Genomic DNA, 22425 nt, shown 5'->3' on the forward strand with positions numbered 1-22425 from the left:
CATGTGTGTGTAGTTGTGTATGTATGCGCGTGTGTGTAGGACATGGAAGCAACCTGGAGACGGCTTTCGCTATAGGAGCAGCATCGTGAGGAGCAGGTCGACGGTCATGGTGCGGAGGGTGGCGGTGGGAAAATAAAATGACAGCACGCAAAAAACAGTCAAGTGAGAACAATAAGAAATCGTGATTGCGCAAAAAAAAAAGTTTTATCGCCGTTAAATGTAAACAAGCAAGCAGACAAAAGCAAAGAATTTTTAATGCAAGATTTTTTCCATTCAAAGTTCACTTTGAAATGGAAATGAAATGAGAAACTGTTGCTGCGCCAGTATGTGTTCAAGAAATAAACGCTTGCAATTGTGTGGAACCAAATTGTAATAAACTGACGTTTTACTGCTCTAACTGTCAATCATAAACGCTTTTTTCAATGAAAAGGGTTTTCAGTTTCTTGACACTGAGCAGCAATTATAATATAGACTAATTTCTGTACATAGCAAAGCGACTATGCATTGAAAAGGGGAATTCCTTGCAACCAGTGCTGTTGTGCGAAATGTTTTTTTCCCCGGTGCGCAAGGAATGGGAAGGGTAAGCATACAGTGGCTCCCAAAAGTGTTCGAACACTTTGAAATTTTTTAGTAAAACTAAAATAAACTGAATAACATAAAACTGAATTCGAATATGAAGTCCAATATTTTTTCACACCATTCCTATGTCATTCTAAATAAAACCCTGTAGGTATTTCAAAATATTGACGGATCTTCTTTTTGAAATGGGTCGAAAAACGAAGAGAAAGAGAAATAATACGCCACTAAAGTCATCGTAAACTCAAATATTTTCTATAAAATTCATGATTAAAATTATCATATGTTTTTTTTTTTATTATTTTTGCACTGTGTTGATCCTTAAAACCCATTTGACTACTTGAATTTTATATTTATTCATTCCTTAATTTTGTGCTTATTACTTTAAAATGGCTAGTATTCGTAAAAAACCACAAACATCATTGAAATTTGAATTTTCCTCATAGTAGCGGTAATTTGGTTTGAAATGTCGTCTCTCAATTAGTTAATATATTCCATTCTATAATAAAGTGCTTGATAAAATGCTTTAAAGAGAAGAATCGGACCGAAAACAAGGTAAAAAAAGGTCAACCAGCAAAGTTGACAAAGCGTGATCGGAGATTTACAGTTGAAACATTTATGAAAAATACAAATTTGAGTGCTGTAAAAGTTTCTGCAGAGTTAAATGAAAATTTTTACACTTAATTTTCAAGTAAAATTATTTGGCAAGTTCTCTGATTAGCTAAATTAAATGTAACTTCTTCCCGCACAAATTTTCTTGTCCGTGCGAGAAACAGAAAGCTTACGCTTTTCGTCGCAAAATCAATGGTAAAAAAGCTCAAAACATTTTGGAATTACGCCCTACTTACGGATAAAAATGCATTCAACATTTTTGGTTAAATTGTTGTATAATTGTAAATAGAAGAAAAAAAGGAATTTAAATCTTAAGAACTTAGTTGGACCAGTTAATCAGGACGGTGAAGGTGTTCTTGTGTGAGGGTGCATATATAAGCATCAGGACTTGGTAGTCTAACATTTTTTGATGAAATATTGAATCAAGCTGTTTATTTAAATATTTTAAAAGCCAATTTTAAACTTTTAGCCAAGAATTTGGTTATCGAAACAATTTTGTTTTTTTATCAAGATAACGATAAGAAGCACAACGTTTTCAACGTTTGCGTCTAGTGCCTAAAAAATTGTCCTGAAGTTTAGAAAATACCCCTTCAATCTCCAGATTTGAACTTAATGTAACATATTTATAGATATATGTAGAATAGATTACGAAAATACGGTTTTGAAACGAAAATAGAGCTAAAAACAGTAAGATTCGAAGTGTGGTTGAACACTTAATCAGAAATTACGCAAAAAAAAAAAAAAAAAAAAAAAAAAAAAATCTATTAACGGACGTTTAAAAGGTGTTGTTGATATTGCATGATATTCTAATAAATCATAACTTAATAAAAAGTTAGATTGTTCAATAATATACTATATACGTTTTTAAAGTGCACGAAGACTATTGTGAAATAAAATTTCCGGCACTTTTTGGTTTTTGTTTTAAAAAAAAAATTAAGTTTTAATATTTTAAATTTAATAATAAAATATATTCATGTAAAAAATATATAAAAGAAATTTAATTTGAAATAAAAACAGTACCAAATACTAAACAAATCGGACAAATTTTGGTTTACGTATTTTGGAAGAGGTTTTAAAAAATGTCAATTTTTTTTTTTTTTGGAAGGATTCCACTCGGTGGAAAAATACCGGAACCTCTTACCGGCGAGTTCTGGTTCCATCATTCTTGCTTGTAACCTGGAAACACATTTAGGCGCTTTATATTGCAATTTATAGTACGGATACCATATTATAAAAATAGAAATTTATTCCCGCAAAGACAAGAAGAGGTCCTGTATCTTTAATGTGTTTACTACTTTTACCATAGACAGCCTTAAGAATTTATTCTTCATTCAGCAGTTACGCATGCTATGGGTAAAAAACAACCACGATAAACTTTTTAAAAAGCCGTTAGGAGTTAGATGTATTTTTTTTTCTTTAAAAAAAAAAGAAATACATTTACAATAAACTTCTTTGATCTATTTCTCAATGCAGTTCTATTCAACGCGATACCTTTACATGCCTTACAAATCCGAATAGAAACTAAGATATTTGAGACTGTTTCCCCCCATGTCGAGCAGATATTTTGAACAGTTTCACACGCTAAATTGGACATCTCGATGAATTTTATTGCGCCAGACTTCAGTCTCCCATCTTCTATAGATCAAAGGGATCCATATTAGATTCCTTTTAGTTTGGATGTAAACGATACGTGCAAGTAAATAATGAATCAACTATGGAATGCGAGGAGTTTTGCAAGAAAATGTAATTTGTCTATCTATTTTTTTTTATTAACAACAGCAAACATTTTTTTCCAATTGCCAAACTAAACAGTTTTTGAGGAGTAGCTTTAAAGATACTTTATAAACAGAAGCGGCATTGTAGTTACTTTTAGCTTCATGAAGCCTTCGCTTATGCTAAGGTAGTAGAACAAATTTAACGTTTCAAAAAATGATATTCTGAAAAGAAATGTTTATGTTTTCTGAAGTATACATGATATGTTTTACAAAACTACAACTTATGTTAGAAAACTTTAAGAAGTAGTATTAATTTCGTGAAGTATAACAAGAAGTTCCGTCGTGAACCAAACGAGCGTATTTTCTGTACACCAACATTGGTTTTTTAGTAACATATCAATATTTTCTAAATAACTATGATTAGAGAATTTTTAAAAATTTTCAAGCATTTATGTTTTGCATTTAAAACTCATTTCTGAAAAACAAATATACTTTTCAAATTTGATGATATAGAATGTATATCAAATTTATTTTATGAAATTGTTAGTCCTTTTTTTATTAAATTTCAACCACTTTGTGACCTTTCTAAGAACTATTTTAAATTCAGCATTTTGTTCAATGTTTAAGCGTACAAGTTTACAAATTGTAAAAAAAAAATGAATCTCCTATACACAAATTTTAAATCAGAATAGGTTTAAAAAATGGATAAACAAGTAAAGGAAGAGCACTTTTTATACAATACAAAGTCAGTTTTAATGTATTAACTTTTCTTTAAAAAACATCTTCAATAATTTTCCTAAAAATAAATAAATTAAAAAACAAATTGAAAATAAAAAGTGCATCAAATGTGCCACTGCATGAAGGTGTGCAAAAACTCATTACAAATAGACAAATATTGTAAAATATTTGTTTTTGTATTAAAACGTACCCTTACCCTTACATACAACTGTTCTTGTTATTATTGCCCAATCGAACTTGTGTTCGATCAATTCTAGCGCTTTTCACTGAAAAAAGCAAAATTGTTTAAGGGGCAAAAATAAAAAAGCTATTTCTAAAACAATACTGAGATTGCAAACGTATGACGGGAGTTTTATTAGAATGGGGTCGTTTCCAAAATTTTAAAAGTATTTTTTCTGAAAGAGCATGCTTAAAAACATGGAATCTGACCATTTTTCAAATAATTTATTTCAGTTTAATGCTTTTTAAAAAATGCTTAAATCGGTGCTCTTTCATCGTTTAACGCTTCTGCCGACCACATCACAAATGATGAAAGGCCATTCAGTGTTGCCATTCACGGTTCAAAATATTTAATTCGCATCTTTACTCACGTGTATTGGCAACGATATGGTTGATAGCAAGGGTAGAGAGCAATTTTAATTCGCTTCGTGATTATCATAACGTGGAAATGCGGTAGAAAGATGCGCCATAGTGCATCATTTGTGACGTCATAAAGACCACGCCTCGTTTGAAGAATCGGACATTTAAAAAAATTAATTAAAAAATAACTGTTGGGAAAATGAAAGTATTTTCTGAGTACATGTTATTATTATTATTTTTTGCTTATTCTATGAATTCCAATGACAAAAAGTTTTACTTTTGACTGAAGGAACAACCCCATTCAAAACTTTGGAGTTTTGAGTTCAAAAAGACAACTTACCTCAAACGAGTCGCATCTCCCCCAACAGGTCGCAACCTTGAGGGTATCCCAGCAATGTCTGCCCTTCAGGTCGGTTTTCACTGCTCTCAGGGTGTACTCGCGTCTCAGGCACTCCAGAACCTCTTCGGTGCCCGACAACGCCCAGGCACAAGCTACGAAACACAACAGTATGACGCCCCCGGGGGGACCCTTCCGGGGCAGCATCTCGGGCTGAGAAATGAAAAGAAATTTGGAATTGATAACCAAGATTACAGTAAAATAGTCAAATCAATTTTACCGGTGTAATTAAACTGTAATTTTCAAAATATGCAGAAGTGGAAAAAAAAAACCTCTGCAGAAAAAACTTTGAAGCAGATCTTCCGAGACTACTTGGAGCCTCTTGGGAAATACAAGGTCTCATTTAAGCTGTCCCAGCAAGTTGTTAACTTGCTGGTATTGTCGGCATATTGGCAAAGTGGTTGGTATCTTACTCTCCGAGGTACGTGCTCAAATCCGGATACAGTTGCAACGAAACAATATATTTTTGATCCCTTTTTTTTTTGGAAAAATTCTAATTCCAATATTAATACCGGGATTCTAGTGTCACGTTTTAAAAATACAGATCACCGGTATTGCATTTTTGGTCCGGTATTGCATTCCCTATTTACCGCTACTTAAAAAAAAAAAAACATAATCCGTTACATAAACGTAATCACGTACAACACATGGGTCATGTCCATGACACAGCCACACTCTATATTTTTTTCACATAAAAAAGTGATTTTACCCCCGTCGTCTATGAAATTAGAACACTTTAAAGCATTTAAAATTACCTTTGAAACAATTAAATCGAAAGATCCTGTTTTTACATGGTCTATTCGAAAATTTTAAGTTAAAAAGAAAATGTACCTCTTAGCTCAGTAGTATATAAAGCTTAAATGTTCTCGCAGAGACCAACAATAAGTGTTTTTAAACCTTTCAAAACAGAATTGAAGTTCACATAAACAAGGGAAAGACGCAGAAATAAATTATTTTAGTCAAAATCGTTGGAGCAAAAACGTTCGAATCAAATTATTCCCCCAAAAGCTTTTAAAAAGGACTGGCACGTCGACTGAAAAACTCAGACATATTTCAGCTTTTGGCATTACTGCATTTTAAAATTTTTACTTTTAAAAATATTACGAATTCTTATTTATTTCTAGAATTTTGTTTTTAAGGATATTTTTTACGTGATTTTAATACTTCTTTTATCGAGCAATCCAGACTGCTTATTGATATCACTTTGCAGTTTGTCTTATTTTCTGATGCAGAGGTTCTCTTCCTTTCTCAACCCCTTTTAATGTGCCATTAAATCTGTACACTCATTTCAGCGAAGTTATTCTTTCTTTTCTGGAGAAAAATACCCAACGCTAAATTAAAGTAACAATAGATATTGTGTTGTAACAAAAATATTTACTAAACTAGTCTGTCTTATAAAAATACAGAAATACTCATCCAGAGAATTATAAAAATGAAATTTTTAAAAACCTACCATAGGGTCGCAAATGTAAAATCAAGAGGGAAAATTGAAAATCCTTTTAGAAGTCCAATACTATCAAAAAACAATTATAAATATTTTACTTGTTTACAAATAGAAACTGGTAACAGATAAAAAATTTCAATCATTACGTTTAATCAAGGCTTCACTCGATGCGTGTCTTATCAGGCTCAGTCATTTCTCAAAAGATCAAAGGCGCCGCCTTGCCTGTAAGATGGCGCTGTAGTATAATCGGGGGAAATCATTTGTTTACATTAGTTAATGTATTATTTCTGCTGTAAAAAGTAATGTTTTTTCAATCTTTAACGTAAAATTTCATTGATATGGTTAACCGATGTGTAGTACAGGGTGAATGGTATAACTTTGATATACCCCTTCAAAAATTACGCGCCAATTCTGGCACTCCCTACGGACTTTTTAGGGTTGCTGTTTCTTATTTTGGTGTTGCCAATTTAGGTGTTTTCAGCTGTTAGGTTTTTGCTGTTGCCAAATTTAGTATTTTCTTGTATTTTATACCATTTTTTGAGTTTTTTTTTCAAAGTTTTGTGGCAACAATTTTTGGATTTCATATATGTTTTAGCGCTATTTCATTCATTCGCCATTTCTTTGTGAAGTGATCAAGAAGATTTCTGACTTGCTGTATTTTGCTGCAAATCTAATTGTATTTTCCAATTATATTTTTTTTCCATTAAATATTTTTATCTTTTAGCTCTCAATATGCCTACTGTATATAGTGTTGTTGAAAAGTTTCCGGGAAATTTTGAGTCGGAAAATTGATAGTTGTTCTTCATTTTCGTCGGATAGGCCGACAGTTGGAAGGCCAGGTATTGTTAATTGTTTATTTGTGCATCATTCGGCTCAGGATATGCAGATGTTAATTGATTTTTTTTATAGAGGTTGGATTGTTGAAGGCTGCAGTGTAAGAAATGTGGGTTTGATATTAAACAGTTGCTTGGCGAGAAAAAAAAGTCGCCAAAATTCCGATTTGGGGGGGGGGGGAGTATATTAAAGTAGTTCCGGGTGAATTGATGCCGGAACGGCGTACTAGGTCTGTTTTTCAAGGAAAATTAATTCCCTTTTCAGGTAAGCTGGTCCCAACTCAGTATTCAACTATTTCTCATTGGCGTTCACTTCAGGTAAAATGCATCCCTGAAGCACAGGGAACTCCAAAGCATTTTGAGCCTTTGTCTTACTTTTAGTAAGTTGGCCCCAGGGATTACGTATTGGGTTGTTCGGAAAGTAATTTCGTTTTTTCCCGTCAGAGGACTTAATTACGTTATTTCGAAACCAACTTCACACTTAAGCCGCATAACCATTATATGTCTTGAGAGCTGATATTGCAAGGCTTGTGTGTGAAAAAGTTCTATTAATTCTACGCAGTAGTTTTTGGTTGGTGCCCTTTTAAATATGGAGAGCAATAAGCAGCATTTTCGTCATATTTTACTTTTTTACTTCAGAAAAGGTAAAAATGCTGTCCAAGCGAGAAAAAAATTGACGGATGTGTATGGAGAAGGCGTTTTAACAGTACGCCAGTGCCAGAACTGGTTTGCAAAATTTCGATCCGGCAATTTTGATGTCGAAGATGCACTACGGTCTGGAAGGCCGGTAGAAGCTGACAAAGATGCGATAAAGGCATTAGTTGATGCAAATCGGCGAATAACCACACGAGAGATCGGTGAGAGATTAAATTTGTCGAATTCGACTGTTTATGGCCATTTGAAAGGCATGGGCTTAACCTCGAAGCTCGATGTGTGGGTGCCCCATGTCCTTACGGAGCCTCACACAAGTTTGGTCACTCGCCAAAAACTTTTACAGCTTGAATGGGACGTACTGCAACATCCACCATATTCTCCAGATCTGGCGCCTTCCGACTACTATTTGTTCCGGTCCCTGCAAAATTTTTTGGATGGCAAAACCTTTACCTCAAATGAAGATGTCAAAAACCACCTGAACCAGTTTTTTGCCAGCAAGGACCAAAACTTTTATGAGAGGGGAATTATGTTACTGCCAGAAAGATGGCAAAAGGTGTTGGACCAGAATGGCCAATATATAATTTAATAAAATATTTATTCATTATACGAAAACTGTCTTTCATGTTTCCCAAAAAAAACGAAATGACTTTCCGAACAACCCAATATAATTTTTTTGACACATTTAATGTTAGTTGATATCAAGAAGGGTTCGAACATTACTCTTCATCTAAATTAAAAAAAAAAAAAATGTCTGAGAAGGAAACCTTGTTGTTTATGAATTATAAAGCATTTTACTGCATATTTAAAGGAGGTATTTAATGGCGCAATCGTCAAGATTTCGCCAATAATTGTTTCATTTTCACAATATCGGTAAGACTGTAATATATATTTGCTCTTTTGATATTATTCAGTTACAGGTACGTCGCTCAGCTTGGTGAATTTTCTCTTTACCTTTACTTGTTGAAAACTGAAAAATTGCTCTTACATCATCGTCGGCGAAAATTAAAAAATAAGGCCTACATTGTCGTATGTTTGCTTCTTTTTCTAATTTTACAAAATTTACACACTTTCAATTTTTACTTATGACAAGGTTAATTTATTTTGTTGATTATGTCACATAATAATGGAGAATTGAAATTGATTTTGCGAAATATTTTAACGAGATTTCTCATATTATTTTAACATCTCGTTTTTTATTTGGCGAATTATTTTACTTTGTTTTGATTAAAAATCCGCGAAAAAAACAAAATAACATACTACTTCGAAAAATAAATAAATTTGATAATCGAAAGCATTTAAAGTTTTATTACATATAATTTTACTACCTATATATTTATTAAAAGTTTCAATAATCCTCTCAGTAAATGAAACCACCCACGAAACGACACTAAAAGTTTCAGTAAAATATAAAAAAATCCGCTGAACAAAGTATATTTGACAACAATAAAAGCTTCATTTTATTGAAACCAAAAAACCGAATACGGGGACAACAACTAAAATAAAAAATAATCGCCAAGAGTTGAAATGCATCGTGACACACATATATGTAATTCCTTGGCGTCACAAAATTTGACTGCATTATATTTCTTGCCATTTAATATTCACATGAAAATCATGGGGGAATTATCGAGTCGCGGAATATGTAAAATTAGCGAAAACTTTTTTTACTGCTAAAATTGCTGTCGCCAATGTTTGTTCTTTTAATACTTTGATGGATCTTTTATTGTTTTTTAAGTAATTAATATATTTATCTGGCGAATTATTTTACACTTTAATTGATCCTTGGCTGAATACAGTAACATGGTTGCTTCCTAATACTGTTTAGTTTTGATTTGGCGGATTACGAAATAGCTTTAATTTTCCATTTTTTTTTCATTTTAATGTAACTTTTTATGCTACTTAATGGCTTTTTTTAAAAGTTTGATCTTTAACAAATAATTAAAAAATTTGTGGAACTGTTCGTATTTTTTTGTGCAATAATGTATTTATGTAGCGAAGTTTCTCCCATTAAATTTTCTCACAATGCGTAAACTTTTTAACAGGCTTGTTTTTATTTTTACTTTCTTCTATATCTAATATATAGAAGAAAGTATTGGATTCGTGCAAATTTTCGAATTTCGAATTTTGACGGATTCGAACGTTTTGAGGTGTGCTGAGTCCATTTCGACCATTTTTGGAAAATGTCTGTCTGTCTGTGTGTATGTGTGTGTGTATGTATGTATGTGTGTGTGTATGTATGTGTGTCACGTCTGTGTGTGACCAGTTTTTTGTGGCCGCTCTACAACAAAAACTACCGCATGAAATCGAACGAAATTTAGTACACATATGTGCCCCTATGTGAACTTGTGCCCATTAGTTTTTGGCGCGAATTCCTCCAAGGGGGGTGGAGCAATGGGACGTTTTTCGAGTTACGCGTGCTTGCTATTCCTCAGGAAGTTACTGGCGGAATCAAACAAAATTTGGTCCATATGTTGGTATTAACAAGAACAGGTGCTGATTCAATTTTGGTGTCAATAACTCAAACGGGGGTTGAACTGTAGAACGTTTTTTGTCGTCAATTGTGACTGCTGTATCTCAAGAAATAATGAACGGAATGAAAGAAAAATTTATCGGCAAGTAGCCCTTAGTGGGTATAAGAACTGATTTTATTTTTGTGTCAACAGCTAAAAGGGGGGTAGCGCAATCACCCGTTCTTTTTTTCCATTTTGAGTGCCCTATCTCAAGAAGTAATGCTACGTTCTGGTTGAAATTTGGAATATATGTGAATCCATATGTGAACAGGCTTTGGTTCAATTTTGACGGCAATCGCTCCAAGAGGTGTTGATTTTTTTTTTTTTTTTTTTGAATAAAAATAGCTTTATTAATGCAACAATAAGAAAGATAAATCGTAATAGATTGTCGTCTGCGTATTTCTCGTGATTTTAATTGAATGGAAATGATCGGAAATATTATCTCAATGATTTAAAATTTTTAACTGTTGCCATCTTATGTTTGTTAACAAATAAAATATTTGTAATTAATTCAAGCAAGGCTTTTAAAATAACTTTCAATTTTCGCTCTTTGCTTTGCTTTTGCAATAATTCAGACACTGGGATAGTCGTCAAGTTTTTGCATGTGTAATTTTGTTTTTGTTTTGAATATTGCTTCCTCGTCAAGCATGGGGAGGGATCAGAAAAAGGAAAAATATAGAAGAAAGTTTCGTGATGGCCACAACATACTAGTTTTAAACTGTTATTATAATTTTTATTTATTTATTTCAACAAGCAAAAGTTTTGTTAAAAAAAAAAAAAAAAAAAAAAAAAAAAAAAAAAAGGGAATTTTTATTATTATTTTTTTTTAAAGACTGGAATGTATAGGTTTATAAAAAACTTTAAATGAAAAGCTGCCATGTTTTCCTTTTTTGAAATTTTTATTGGCATGTTTTTCTGGGTGAATTCATTATTGTTTCAATGTACTTTTAAATGATTTAAATTTCTTGTTTTTTAACATACAACGTACTCCTTTATGATATAATAGCAAAAATACCCGGCGTTGCCTGGGTCAGTAATACTTATTACAAAAAATCGTTACTTGCTTTTGTTTTCTGTTTTAAGTGAAAGAATTCAAAACACATCTTTTTGACGTGATTAAAAATCGAGTTTCTTCCTTACCCATAAAACTAAAATAGCAATAAGTATAAAGAACAAAGAAGTATTGATTTAGAAACGAAAGCACTATATTTAAGCATATACAAATTTAAAAACCATGAAATTAATCTTCTCATGTTTAAAAAGATTAATCTGTTGATACTTTTTTTTAACATGGAGTCTAAAACCTTCTCTGTATGGCTAATGAAGTATGAAGTGATTAAAAAAAAGTATCTGCGCTCGTAATCCCCTATACTTGCTTTAGTTATTTTGGGAAATTTCAATTATTGTGGCTCTTGTTGCGATTTTACCGAATTTGCGAAAGTCGTTTCGGGGTACCTTCGATGATGCTCCCCCATTCTTTCCTTACTTTGTAAAACGATATGATATTAATTTTCGTTACAGAGATATCGTCGCCAGATGCTGAGATATTTTTGGTCACCATAAAATGGCGCTAAACAGTTTCATCCGAAATGTTACCAAAATAAGTAATAAAATTTGGTGATTGTTTGAAATTGTGCAAAAAGGAAAATTAATGGAAGTTTTTGTGCTGTTTATGGATTTGCCTAATTTAGTTGCTGGATTATTTAACACAGTAAAAAAAGTCTTTTGAAAATTCTTTGATTGGCGATATTTTGTTTACATGGTGAAAGCTGAGAAACATTATGACGTAGTCTTCGGCTTCAAAAACAGCAACGTTGAAAAAACTGCCAAATGCATCAGCTACGGAAATCTTTCTGCAAAAATTTTGGCGATCTGCTGGTTGTTTGGATAATGAGTAAGTGTTCAATCAGCATAAATAATAATAAAAACCATTAATTACATTAAATTTCCCTTAAAATGGAAAATCATCAGCCAAATCATGTATTAATTGCCAATCTTGTGCAAAAATCTTACTTCAAGATTTGACTTGAGAAAAGCCTTGAACAATCACGAAAAGCAAAGAAAATCAACAATACAACAATTGTCGCTATCGACAGGGAGTTGAGATGATACACTAAATACTGTATTGAGTTGAGGAAAGCCTTCGAACATGGATCTAAAAAGCTCATAACTCGTTTTTTATTCTACTTAGAAACTTCGAACAGGTGCCATCTTCAGCAGAAAAATCAGAGCTTTCGATGGACATATAATGTAAATATGTGCAAGTATTTTTTCATCCTAATATTAGAGAATTTATACAAAAATTGTGTTTTATTGCCCCCCTAAGAGGGTTTTGCCCCCCATAACGGGACGAAAACTACCCTATGTGTTATTCTGATGCATAAGCTATATTATTGTAAAGTTTCATCAAAATCCGTTCAGTAGTTTTTGCGTGAAAGAGTAACAAACATCCATACATCCATACATCCATACAGACAAACTTTCGCATATATAATACAAGTAAGAAACTGTAATTTACAATGATCGATACTAACGATCAGTTTTATGGCAAAATTTTTATTTGATATGTTTTCTAATTACTTTTCTTTAGAAAAATTGTATGTCTATGCATTTTTTGTGCATTTTAATAGTTCTTATTGTAAGAAAACTAAAGATATCAAATTGAGCTATTCACTATTTTCAAAATATGTTTTTCTAAAAATAACTAATTTTGAATTAAACTTTAAAGTATAAGAAAAAAAAAATACTAAAAGCTCTTTGAATGTTTCCATAAATATATTTATCAACTAACAAAAACATCCGGCCTTGCCTGGGTTAGTAATAATTTTGAGAAACAATCGCTGCTTTCATTTGTTTTCTGTTTTAACTGATAAATATATTTAGCAGTTGTGCTTGATGAAGCATATGTAATTATTTTTTGCATAATAAAACCAAAAAAAAAAAAAAAAATACTTTTTCTTGATACAAATTATTAAGCATAGTTCATACGTTTAATAGACAGTATGGTTTCGTCCATAAGATGTAATGTTTAATTATATAATATTACGCATTATTTCGTTCAGAGCCAAATTTCCAATGTTTGTTTTTTATTAATTGGAAGCAGAAATCACCCTCGCCCCCCCCCCCAAATAACAGTGTTTCTAAAACATTTATTCACATACGTTTTCGAACAGAGAACTACCTTTTAAACTCGTTTGAAATTGTTATTCATTGTAAAAATTGCAATTAATGCTCACTCCTATTTATATTTATTGATGGTTTGCAGTTACATTACTCAAATAATTTTGAAAATGCTTAGGGCGAAAAGTTGGAATAATGAATCATATTTTTTTCACTTTTTGCCTGAAATATCTTTTCAAACACTTTGCCTCAGGAAGAAAAAAACCGCTTTTAAATTAACTCAAATACTTTTGAACTCAATTTTGAACAACTATTCTCTTTAAGAATAATCTTATCTGTTGTTTATATAGTTAAAAGTTGCCACAAAATCCACCAGATGTCATTGGAGTCTGACCGAGTTTTTTGTTTGATTGGTTGGTTTCATGCTACAACTTTTCTTGAAATGACTGAGCCTGATAAGACGCGTATCAAGTGAAGCCTTGGTTATGTTTCTTGTCGACCAACAATGAATTCGGTTACCAATCGTGTGAATAAAGGCTTAGCATTATTCAACATCTGCTTTAAAAAAGTTATAAATCAATTTCTATATATTATGGAAGTTCTAAACTCATTCTATCAGACGAAGAAAAAATTACTCTTCATTTTGGTACTAAATATTTAAATTTTTAAATATGTTTTCATTGCAAAAATCGCGAAAACCCTTTTAGAGGTTTTTAATTAATGTCTTCGTTAATTAATGCCATTCAAAGACGAAACCTTGCTAAGAACACTCTCAATCAACTCTTCTTTCAAACAAAATAGTTTTTCGAAATCGGTCCATCCGTTTATGCGCTAGAGTGCCACAAGCAGATACACAGACATGTCAAACTTGTAACCCTCTTCTTTTGTGTGTCGGGGATTAAAAAGCGGTGTCTCCTTAGTTTCGTAGGCACAAAATTTCCTTTCTCCCGTTTTTCAGTTTCAGTCATACCTTTTTGTATGTGTAAGCGGGGAGGAAATTTTAAATGTCGGCAAAACTGGGGTTGCATAAACCGAAAAAGCAGAGGGATTACTTTCGTGATTTGTCTCTTATAACATTTAACCGTTAAGTAGGTAATTTAATGAATGAATAGCAAGCTGCGTATCTTAAAAGAAGTATCGAAAAGACGCTCTGTCCCTCGCTGCGACGAAATTAGTTCATTTATTTTATAGTGAGTGATACACGGGAAAATATCCAAATTCTGTTGAATTTTAGCACTAGTTTCATTGTAATACTTAGGGTGTAGAATCTTCAACCCTTCCCAACCTACTCTCCCAGGGTTTCCAGGATCGACTAATGTTAGTCATTTTATCTATTTTTGATTACTTTACCTAGAAAAAATTCAAAAGCATTAGCCAAACCGATAGACGTTTGGCTTAATATTTAATAGTAGAAAATCGCCCGTCAAAGTATGACGGGCGAAAATTGATTCAACATTTGAAGCAATTTTCACCCGTCATACTTTGACGGGCGATTTGTCTTTTGGTGATATTTGTCCCATTGTCTGTTTGGTGATATTTTGATAGTTGAAGTAGTAATTCTAACTCTAGTGAATAAACCCTAAACTCCAGTAGATAGCGTTCATTGTTGACCACTTTTTCGTTTCTTCATTCCCCTAAGATGAGTCGAAGCAGTAAAACAGTTGAGATACCGGATCTAGCTCAGCTTCGACACAATAAAGCCTTTCTCTGCATGTCAAACATTTCCAAAAAATATAATGAAATTATCATCCCGTGGAGCGAGATTTGTTGTTGATGATGTCAGGAGCGTTACTCGATCATTCGCTATTACATATATTAAAATGTTTTTTTTTCAATTGAGAATGTTCAATAAGTCTCGAAAGGAGAGTGGTTTTCGTTCAGGTTGGATATTTTTGGCTAATTTCGAGAGGCCGTATGCCATTTTCCTAAATTTTCACCTGCTACCTTAACCCTGCACTAATCTCCTCTTCAACAACTATATAATGTACTCAAGCACATCATTTTAGTTTTCAAGAAATTTTTAGAGTTGTTGTTTAAAGTTACGGCCTGTAGTAGTTCCAAAATACACGTGTCACAACAAAGCCGCAGTAATCCATGTGTCAAAACGGCTCGCTATTGCGGCAGCGAGTGCTTTGTCATTGCGACGCATGTATCAAAGCTACAGGCCGCAAATTTCATCAACCGCTTCAAACTTTTCTTAAAAACTAAAATGCTGTGCAAAATCGTCTTTGTGTAATAAAAATGTATTCTGTTTTACATCTATCAGCTACTGGCTTTGTGGGTATGTAGCGCGCCAGCATTGCGTTTACGACCATATGTTCTTGTATGGTTTCAACTTCTTATCCTCCCCTCTAACACCCTTTAAAGCTTTGCTCAAGAGTTTAGACTCCCCCTGTATATCGTCATTTCAGAGCAACAGTAAAATATTTAATCCCAGAAATAACACTAAGATACCTTAATGTTGCTCTGAGGCGACGATATATTGCCGAAAAGTAAACATCGCAAAAATAGGGATATTAACTTTTGATCATAAAATCAGGATATTGGTACAGTACTTCTTTAGCAGTCTTTTGTCAAATTTAGAAGACTTGGCGAGTATACGAAAATGTATCAGAGTTCATAATGAAGGTATAAAAAAGTTCGGTCTATATTTGGCACAAATGGGTTTTGAATGAAAAACAATCATCTCCACATTCTTCCCCTAGCGCATTCCTAAAATGAATCGCCCTCTCAGAGCAGAAGTTGAAATATCGTTACCTTTGACAAATAAGTCAATAAAAACACGAAGTCAGAGTCGAGGAATTTTTTTGTGTCTTTTTGATAAGTTTAAAGATGTCGACGGGGACGAAAAGAGACGTTATTAGTTTCGAGTCGTCCTTTGATTTGATTTGTCGGGTCTAAACAGAAGCGAAGAAATGGATCCCCTAGCAGACGTTCCTTTGTCGCTTGCCATCATTTAGAATACGGGGAAAACCCGAAGAAGTTTCTATATCAAACGGACTGTTGAATTTTCTTTTTTGAGGAGGAAAAGGTGCTGTGGAACAATAATCAGTGAGCAAGAATGGAATATAAAACGTGAAACAATGATAAAACTCCTTGCGCTGAGACATAATACAAAGTGTTTCAACATAGATAGAACACGTACTATTAAAGAAATCGCTCATACAGCTGTTAGGAAGATATTTGGATGTTTTTACTCCGTGAAGACACGTAGCACAAATACTAAGAAATCCAAAAACTTTTCACCGCAAAGTTTGAGCTTTTATAGTATCGAAAAAAGTCAAGTGTAATGAAAACCATGCAAAGAACCGGTAGTTAATAATAATTTTCATTCATAATGATTTGTAAAAATTTAAACACTTAAAAACTAAGAGCAAAAATAAATAAAGATATAAAGATAAAAAATACAATAAAATTAGCTAAATAAATATGTAAAATAATAAAGTTTATGTAAAGTAATAAAAGAACAAAACATAAAACTAAACATGAACTATAAAGTGCATCTGGAGGAAAAAGACACACATAGACATATACATAATACATACTTTTGCGCATATTGATAAAAGAGTAGTTCGTCGCCTCAGAGCAACAGTAAGACATCTAATCCCAGAAATAACACTAAGATGTCCTACTATTGCTCTGAGGCGACAATAATTTACCGCTAATTTGCTCTAAATATTGCAAGTTGGGAGGATCGAGTTTAAAAATAATTTTGAGCACGAAAATAATGAAAAAATGAAAAAAGCTTCCATAAACGGTTTCAAACAATTGACTTAACTTGACTCAAAGAAAGCTTACCAGGAAACATCACGATCAAGGAAATTCAAAAAAATTCCAAATTGGTGGCATTCGAAAGAGCATTGGAAAACATGTTTATGGCACTGAAACTACGTGCCCTCGTGACCACGTTATCGAAATACGATGTCTTAAAAATTGCCGAAATTTTTAGTAAAGTCGCCAAATTTAGCGAGTTTTGTTCAGAAATGGAAGGTATGGCGCGAATTCAACATCTGCATCTGACAAGACATTTCACTTCCATATTTGGTCACCACCAAAGCGCGTGAGAAATATCGCATTAATTCTTTACTCGGGGTGACTACCATGGCGCGGGGTTTCGTGGCACAGATTGCGGCATTAAAATTTTTAGGGGCTTGTGTTCCGGGATATTAACGTGCAACTGTATAGGGGAAAACGCCACAGCCCGAAATATTTGTTTTATTTTATTGTAAAAACAATGGAATTTTTTGTTATTCTTAAGACTGTCTGTTAAAAAACTGATGTTTAAAACTTTTATGCTTCTGCAGGTGAAATATTTCCACTGAAAGGGTTTATTCGATGATGAAACTGTTTTGAAAAAAATATGATAACCGTAGAGAAACGGTAAACACACTTTAAAGTCTTTTTTTTTTTGAAAAGTCGTAAATCTAAGTCTTCAACAGTATCTAAATACGAAGAAAACGACATTTTTAAAGATTTCAAACCATGTTCTCAAATTAAAAAAAAACGATTTCTGTCAGTTATTTCCAGTGTGTTTTTCGTTATGTGTATCGTTTTCAAGTTATGTGTAAACCCTCTAACAAGTCAAATAAAAAAAAAAAAAAACTGTATTGATTTTTATTTTGCTCGTATTTGAATTCCCTTTTAACGTGAAACATAATTGATAAAAGTGACTTCAGTATTTTTAAAAATGACTAAATAACATGCAATATGATGTGCATTTACGTTATAGCGACTTTCAGTTGCAGTGACAGACTTTTTCGAACTACAGGGGTTGTTGTAATGAACGTCGACTATAAAATTTTTGATAAGAATCTGTTATGAAGTAATTTCCGACATCGTTAGTTTTGCTGTGCAAATTTTTGACATTTACTATCCGTTGTTTTCTTTTTTTTAGTTATTATTTTTTTTCGATTTTAAATTAAACATTTTCGCTAGCAGTGGTCAGACAATAAAACTTCATGAATGATAATAACTTTTGAAAAAATAAATAAGAGCTGGGATACTATAATCCATGATCATGTTCTTTCAACATCAAAAACTATCCATTTTATTTTCAATATATAAGCTTTAATAAGCATGTTTTTTTTACTTATTCATATTAATTCTCGTACATAATTATTAATTACTTACAACACATTTCATTACAAGAGTACAAACTTAAATTAGTTAAGTAAAATACACTTGAAATGCACTTAAATTCTGAAATGCATTATTATCACGATTACAAAGTTAAATCCTACGTTCAATTTCGTTATAAAGTTGTAGCTCCTCTGGATAAAGCTCACTAGTTTCCATTTCATAGGCTTCATAGTTACTTTTTAATTTTACCCACACAAGTAAAGGGTTAATTCGAAACATCGTTTACGCGCTTTGTAGATGACCAGAAATGGAAATGAGAGTCTTGCTAGACGCAGTCGATGAAATCACGTGGTATTTTCCATTTCTTGCCAAGTCTTTAAATTTGGCGAATTTTCGTAAGATTTCGACAGACTTTGACCCCCCATATCTCAAAAACAAAAGGACGAGGGCACGCAATATTTGGGTCAAATTTTTCTAAAGATACTCTTTCGAATGCGACCATTTTAAACTTTTTTCATGATTACTGAACTCGTGATGTTTCCTGGTTAGAAAATCTGTATTATATGAAAACTTTCAAATTTCAAAAGCCCACAAATCTATGCTTTCTCAAGTTCAGCCTTGAAATGAGTTTGTTAATTTGATCAACAAGATTAACTTTTTAATAACTAATATTTTCATCGTTTTTTGGCAACAACTGAGAAGCAAACTCGGCAAGTATTGTGACACAGAAAGTAAGTTAATAAACAGTCTTTAAACAAAGGTATTCTTCCGCAGAATGTTGATTCAACAGAGTGTCCTAAGAAATGTATACCCTGTTTGAATGACTCTTACATAAACAATTATTATCTTACTACTATTATATATGCGAAAGTTTGTCTGTATGGATGTATGGATGTTTGTTACTCTTTCACGCAAAAACTACTGAACAGATTTTGATGAAACTTTACAATAATATAGCTTATGCATCAGAATAACACATAGGGTAGTTTTCGTACCGTTATGGGGGGCAAAAACCCCTTAGGGGGCAATAAAACACAATTTTCGTATAAATTCTCTAATTTGGGGATGAAAAAATACTTGCACATATTTACATTATATGTCCATCGAAAGCTCTGATTTTTCTGCTGAAGATGGCTCCTGTTCGAAATTTCTAAGTAGAATAAAAAGCGAGTTATGAGCTTTTTAGTTCCATGTTCGAAGGCTTTCCTCAACTCCAATACAGTATTTAATGTATCATCTCAACTCCCTGTCGATAGCGTAAATTGCGGTATTGTTGTCATCTTTGCTTTTCGTAACTGTCAAGGCTTTTCTCAAGTCAAATCTTGAAGTAAGATTTTTGCACAAGATTGGCAAATAATACATGGATTTGGCTGATTATTTTCCATTTTAATGCAACTTTGAGGCAATTAATGCGCTTTTTTTATTTATTTGTGTTGACTGGGTATTTAATCAATCAGCAGGAATCTAGCCGAACTTTTTTTGCGGAATCATTTCAATAGCTAAAGCATTTGGCAATCTTTTCAACTGTCGCTGTTTGTGAAGCTAAAGAGTACTCAATACTGTTTCTCGGTTTTCACCATGTAACCAAATATCGCCATTTCTTTAATATTTCTTTCTTTAAATTTGTTAACACGTAAAATTATTCGCCAACTAAATCAAGCAAATCCAGAAACAGCTTTGCGCACAATTTCAAAAAATTGCCAAATTTTTACTATTTATTGGAAACATTTCGGGTAGCAACATTTTATAATCACCAGAAGTATCTCAGTATTTGGCGACACTATCTCTTCGATGAAAATTAGTAACACACAGCTTTACAAAATAGGGAAGGGGAGCCTCATTTAAAGTATTTCAATACGATTAATGCAAATTTAATAACATTTTAAATCACAGAAAGGGATTACGGGCGGCTACGTTTTTTAAAAGTTTGTACTTCAATAGTAATATAGAGTGTAGGTTTTAGACTATGTTCGAAAAAGAAAAAAAAAAAAAAAAGATAAATCTTTTGAAACAAATGAAGTTTAATTTCATATTTTAGAAATTCCCCAAATTTGTATATGCTTAAGAATCGTTTTTTCGTTTCTAAAAGAGTACTGTTTTGTTCTTCATACTTATTGCCATTTTCCTTTTATGGGTTAGGAAGAAGCTCTATTTTTAATCACGTCAAAGAGGTGTGTTTTGAGTTATTTCAGTTACAGCAGAGAACGAATAAAAGTAGCGATTGTTTCTCCTAATTATTACAGACCCAGGCAACGCAGGGTATTGTTGCTAAGTTCTGTTCTGGTAACTAAATAACGTCATGAAATACAGTCTGCCCCCTTCCCCCAGTTACCGTCGAAGAAAGATTTATTTTCTGCCAGAAATGGCCAAATGCATGCAACACATTTTCTTTATAGCATCTTCTGTTCGGAATTAAAAATCATATCTTATGAATATAGATTAACCAAACATTTTACGCAGTTTCATAAACTTGGCAAGTCTCTGGCGAATGTATGGCACTGTGGTCCTTTGGCGATTAATAATGGATTTGGATTTATTATTTTACATTTTAGCGCTGCTTTTAATTGCAAAAATATAAAATGAAACTAAACAAAATGACAATTTAAAAACTTATTAGATAGGAAGGATTATGATAACGTGTTCGGGACGAGTGTTAAAAATTTTGGCGCTACAGCCATTACAAAAGTTGTATTAAAATGTAAAAATTCCGCCAAATTAATTTTGGTAAAATGATCATTAAATACAATGAGGTATTGAAGTTAAAATTAATCCGCCAAATTAGGGAAACAATACTCTTAAATAACATTAAAACTACTATTAAAATGTAAATTAATCCACCAAATTCATTTTTTATCTCCAGTCTTACCAGGCGACTACGTTAGTGCATTGGTGAATTATTTAAAATTTTTATAAAACTTTGCATTTTCTTTTTTCTTTTTTGTGTGTGTATTTTTAAGGTTTAATGATGCTAATTAGGATTTCGTGGAATTAATGTCCCTATTTTAATGGCGACAATGGAGAATATTGTTCTTTCTTTCTTTCTCTCATTTTGTTTTTGTTTTTATTTGATTTTTATCCTGACGGACCTGTACTGATGAAGATTTTTGGAAATAATCATGACTGAGATCATCAGAGGGAAATGTTATTTGAAAACGCTGATAGAGACCATTCTAATAGAGATTTTTGGGAATTTTCCTCTTTGCGAAATGAGAAGTTTTTTGTACTATTGTTATCATTTAAATGAGAACTTTTTTAAAACAAAACTGCCGTCTTTACTATGATTTAAATGGTATTTTCTCTCTGAGCTTTTTGGTATAGTAATCAGGATCGTTTACGTTATTTAGAAACAGTTGATTTCCTTCTAATAGGGATTTTAAAGGTTTGATGTTCTCACTCTAAAGGGACATTATTAGAATCAGGATTTGTAGTGATTGTTGACCTTATTTTGGGACGATATCTCCAGTAAGAAGTTATACATTATACAATAATTTAGATAGCCGGTGTAGCGCTGGATATTATTTGACGGAGATCGGGATTATAAGGAAACTGTTTCACTTTATTTAAGAATAGTTGACCTCACCCGAATTGGATTTTTTGAGAATTACCCAAAATAACTTCTTTAGAACTCCTGAACGTTTTCGTGATTTATTTTGTGTGATTTTTTGGATGTCTTCCCAGTTTCGCCGATATTTCATTTACCCCCCCCCCCTTCCCCCTGAAGTTCAGTTTTAATCATACCTTTTGATGCATTTAAAGGGGCAGGCAATTTGAAATGTCAGCGAAACTGAAGACAAACCATTTTTTGGTAACTATTTGACCTCTGTCTGTGTTGACCGTTAACTTGAATCGATTGAAAAAAAAAAAACTACATCAACGTGAGCGAAGCCGCGGGTAAAAGCTAGTGATACATAAAAAGCTTCAAATCCAAGAAAAAGAAAAAAAAACAACAACAAAGAATATATGTGTCTCGATACAAATCCATAATTTATGTCAGACTTTGACCAAATTTGGTAGGAAGGTACTTCTGCTCTCAAGAAGGAACGTAGAAGATTCGAACGCCCAAAAAGTGCTGAACAGTTTTTAATTTTAGGACCGAAATGGCATTAAATGGCTCTTTCTACCCGAAATAATTACCCGACTGTATTAATTTCAGTCTCATTCGAAAGCC

General features: G+C 32.6%; 1 protein-coding gene across 1 annotated transcript in view; it reads right to left on the minus strand.

Annotated features, from left to right (window-relative positions):
- The window catches only part of LOC129216694 (thyrostimulin beta-5 subunit-like), a 62976-nt gene that overhangs the window by 3257 nt on the left and 37294 nt on the right, over positions 1 to 22425 (minus strand). The window contains exon 2 of the mRNA XM_054850910.1: positions 4561 to 4770. Coding sequence (XP_054706885.1) covers positions 4561 to 4764 — 204 coding nt within the window. The 5' untranslated portion in view covers positions 4765 to 4770. The remainder of the gene's footprint in view (positions 1 to 4560; positions 4771 to 22425) is intronic.

Source organism: Uloborus diversus, chromosome 2 (genome assembly GCF_026930045.1).
Source record: "Uloborus diversus isolate 005 chromosome 2, Udiv.v.3.1, whole genome shotgun sequence".
NCBI lineage: Eukaryota > Metazoa > Arthropoda > Arachnida > Araneae > Uloboridae > Uloborus > Uloborus diversus.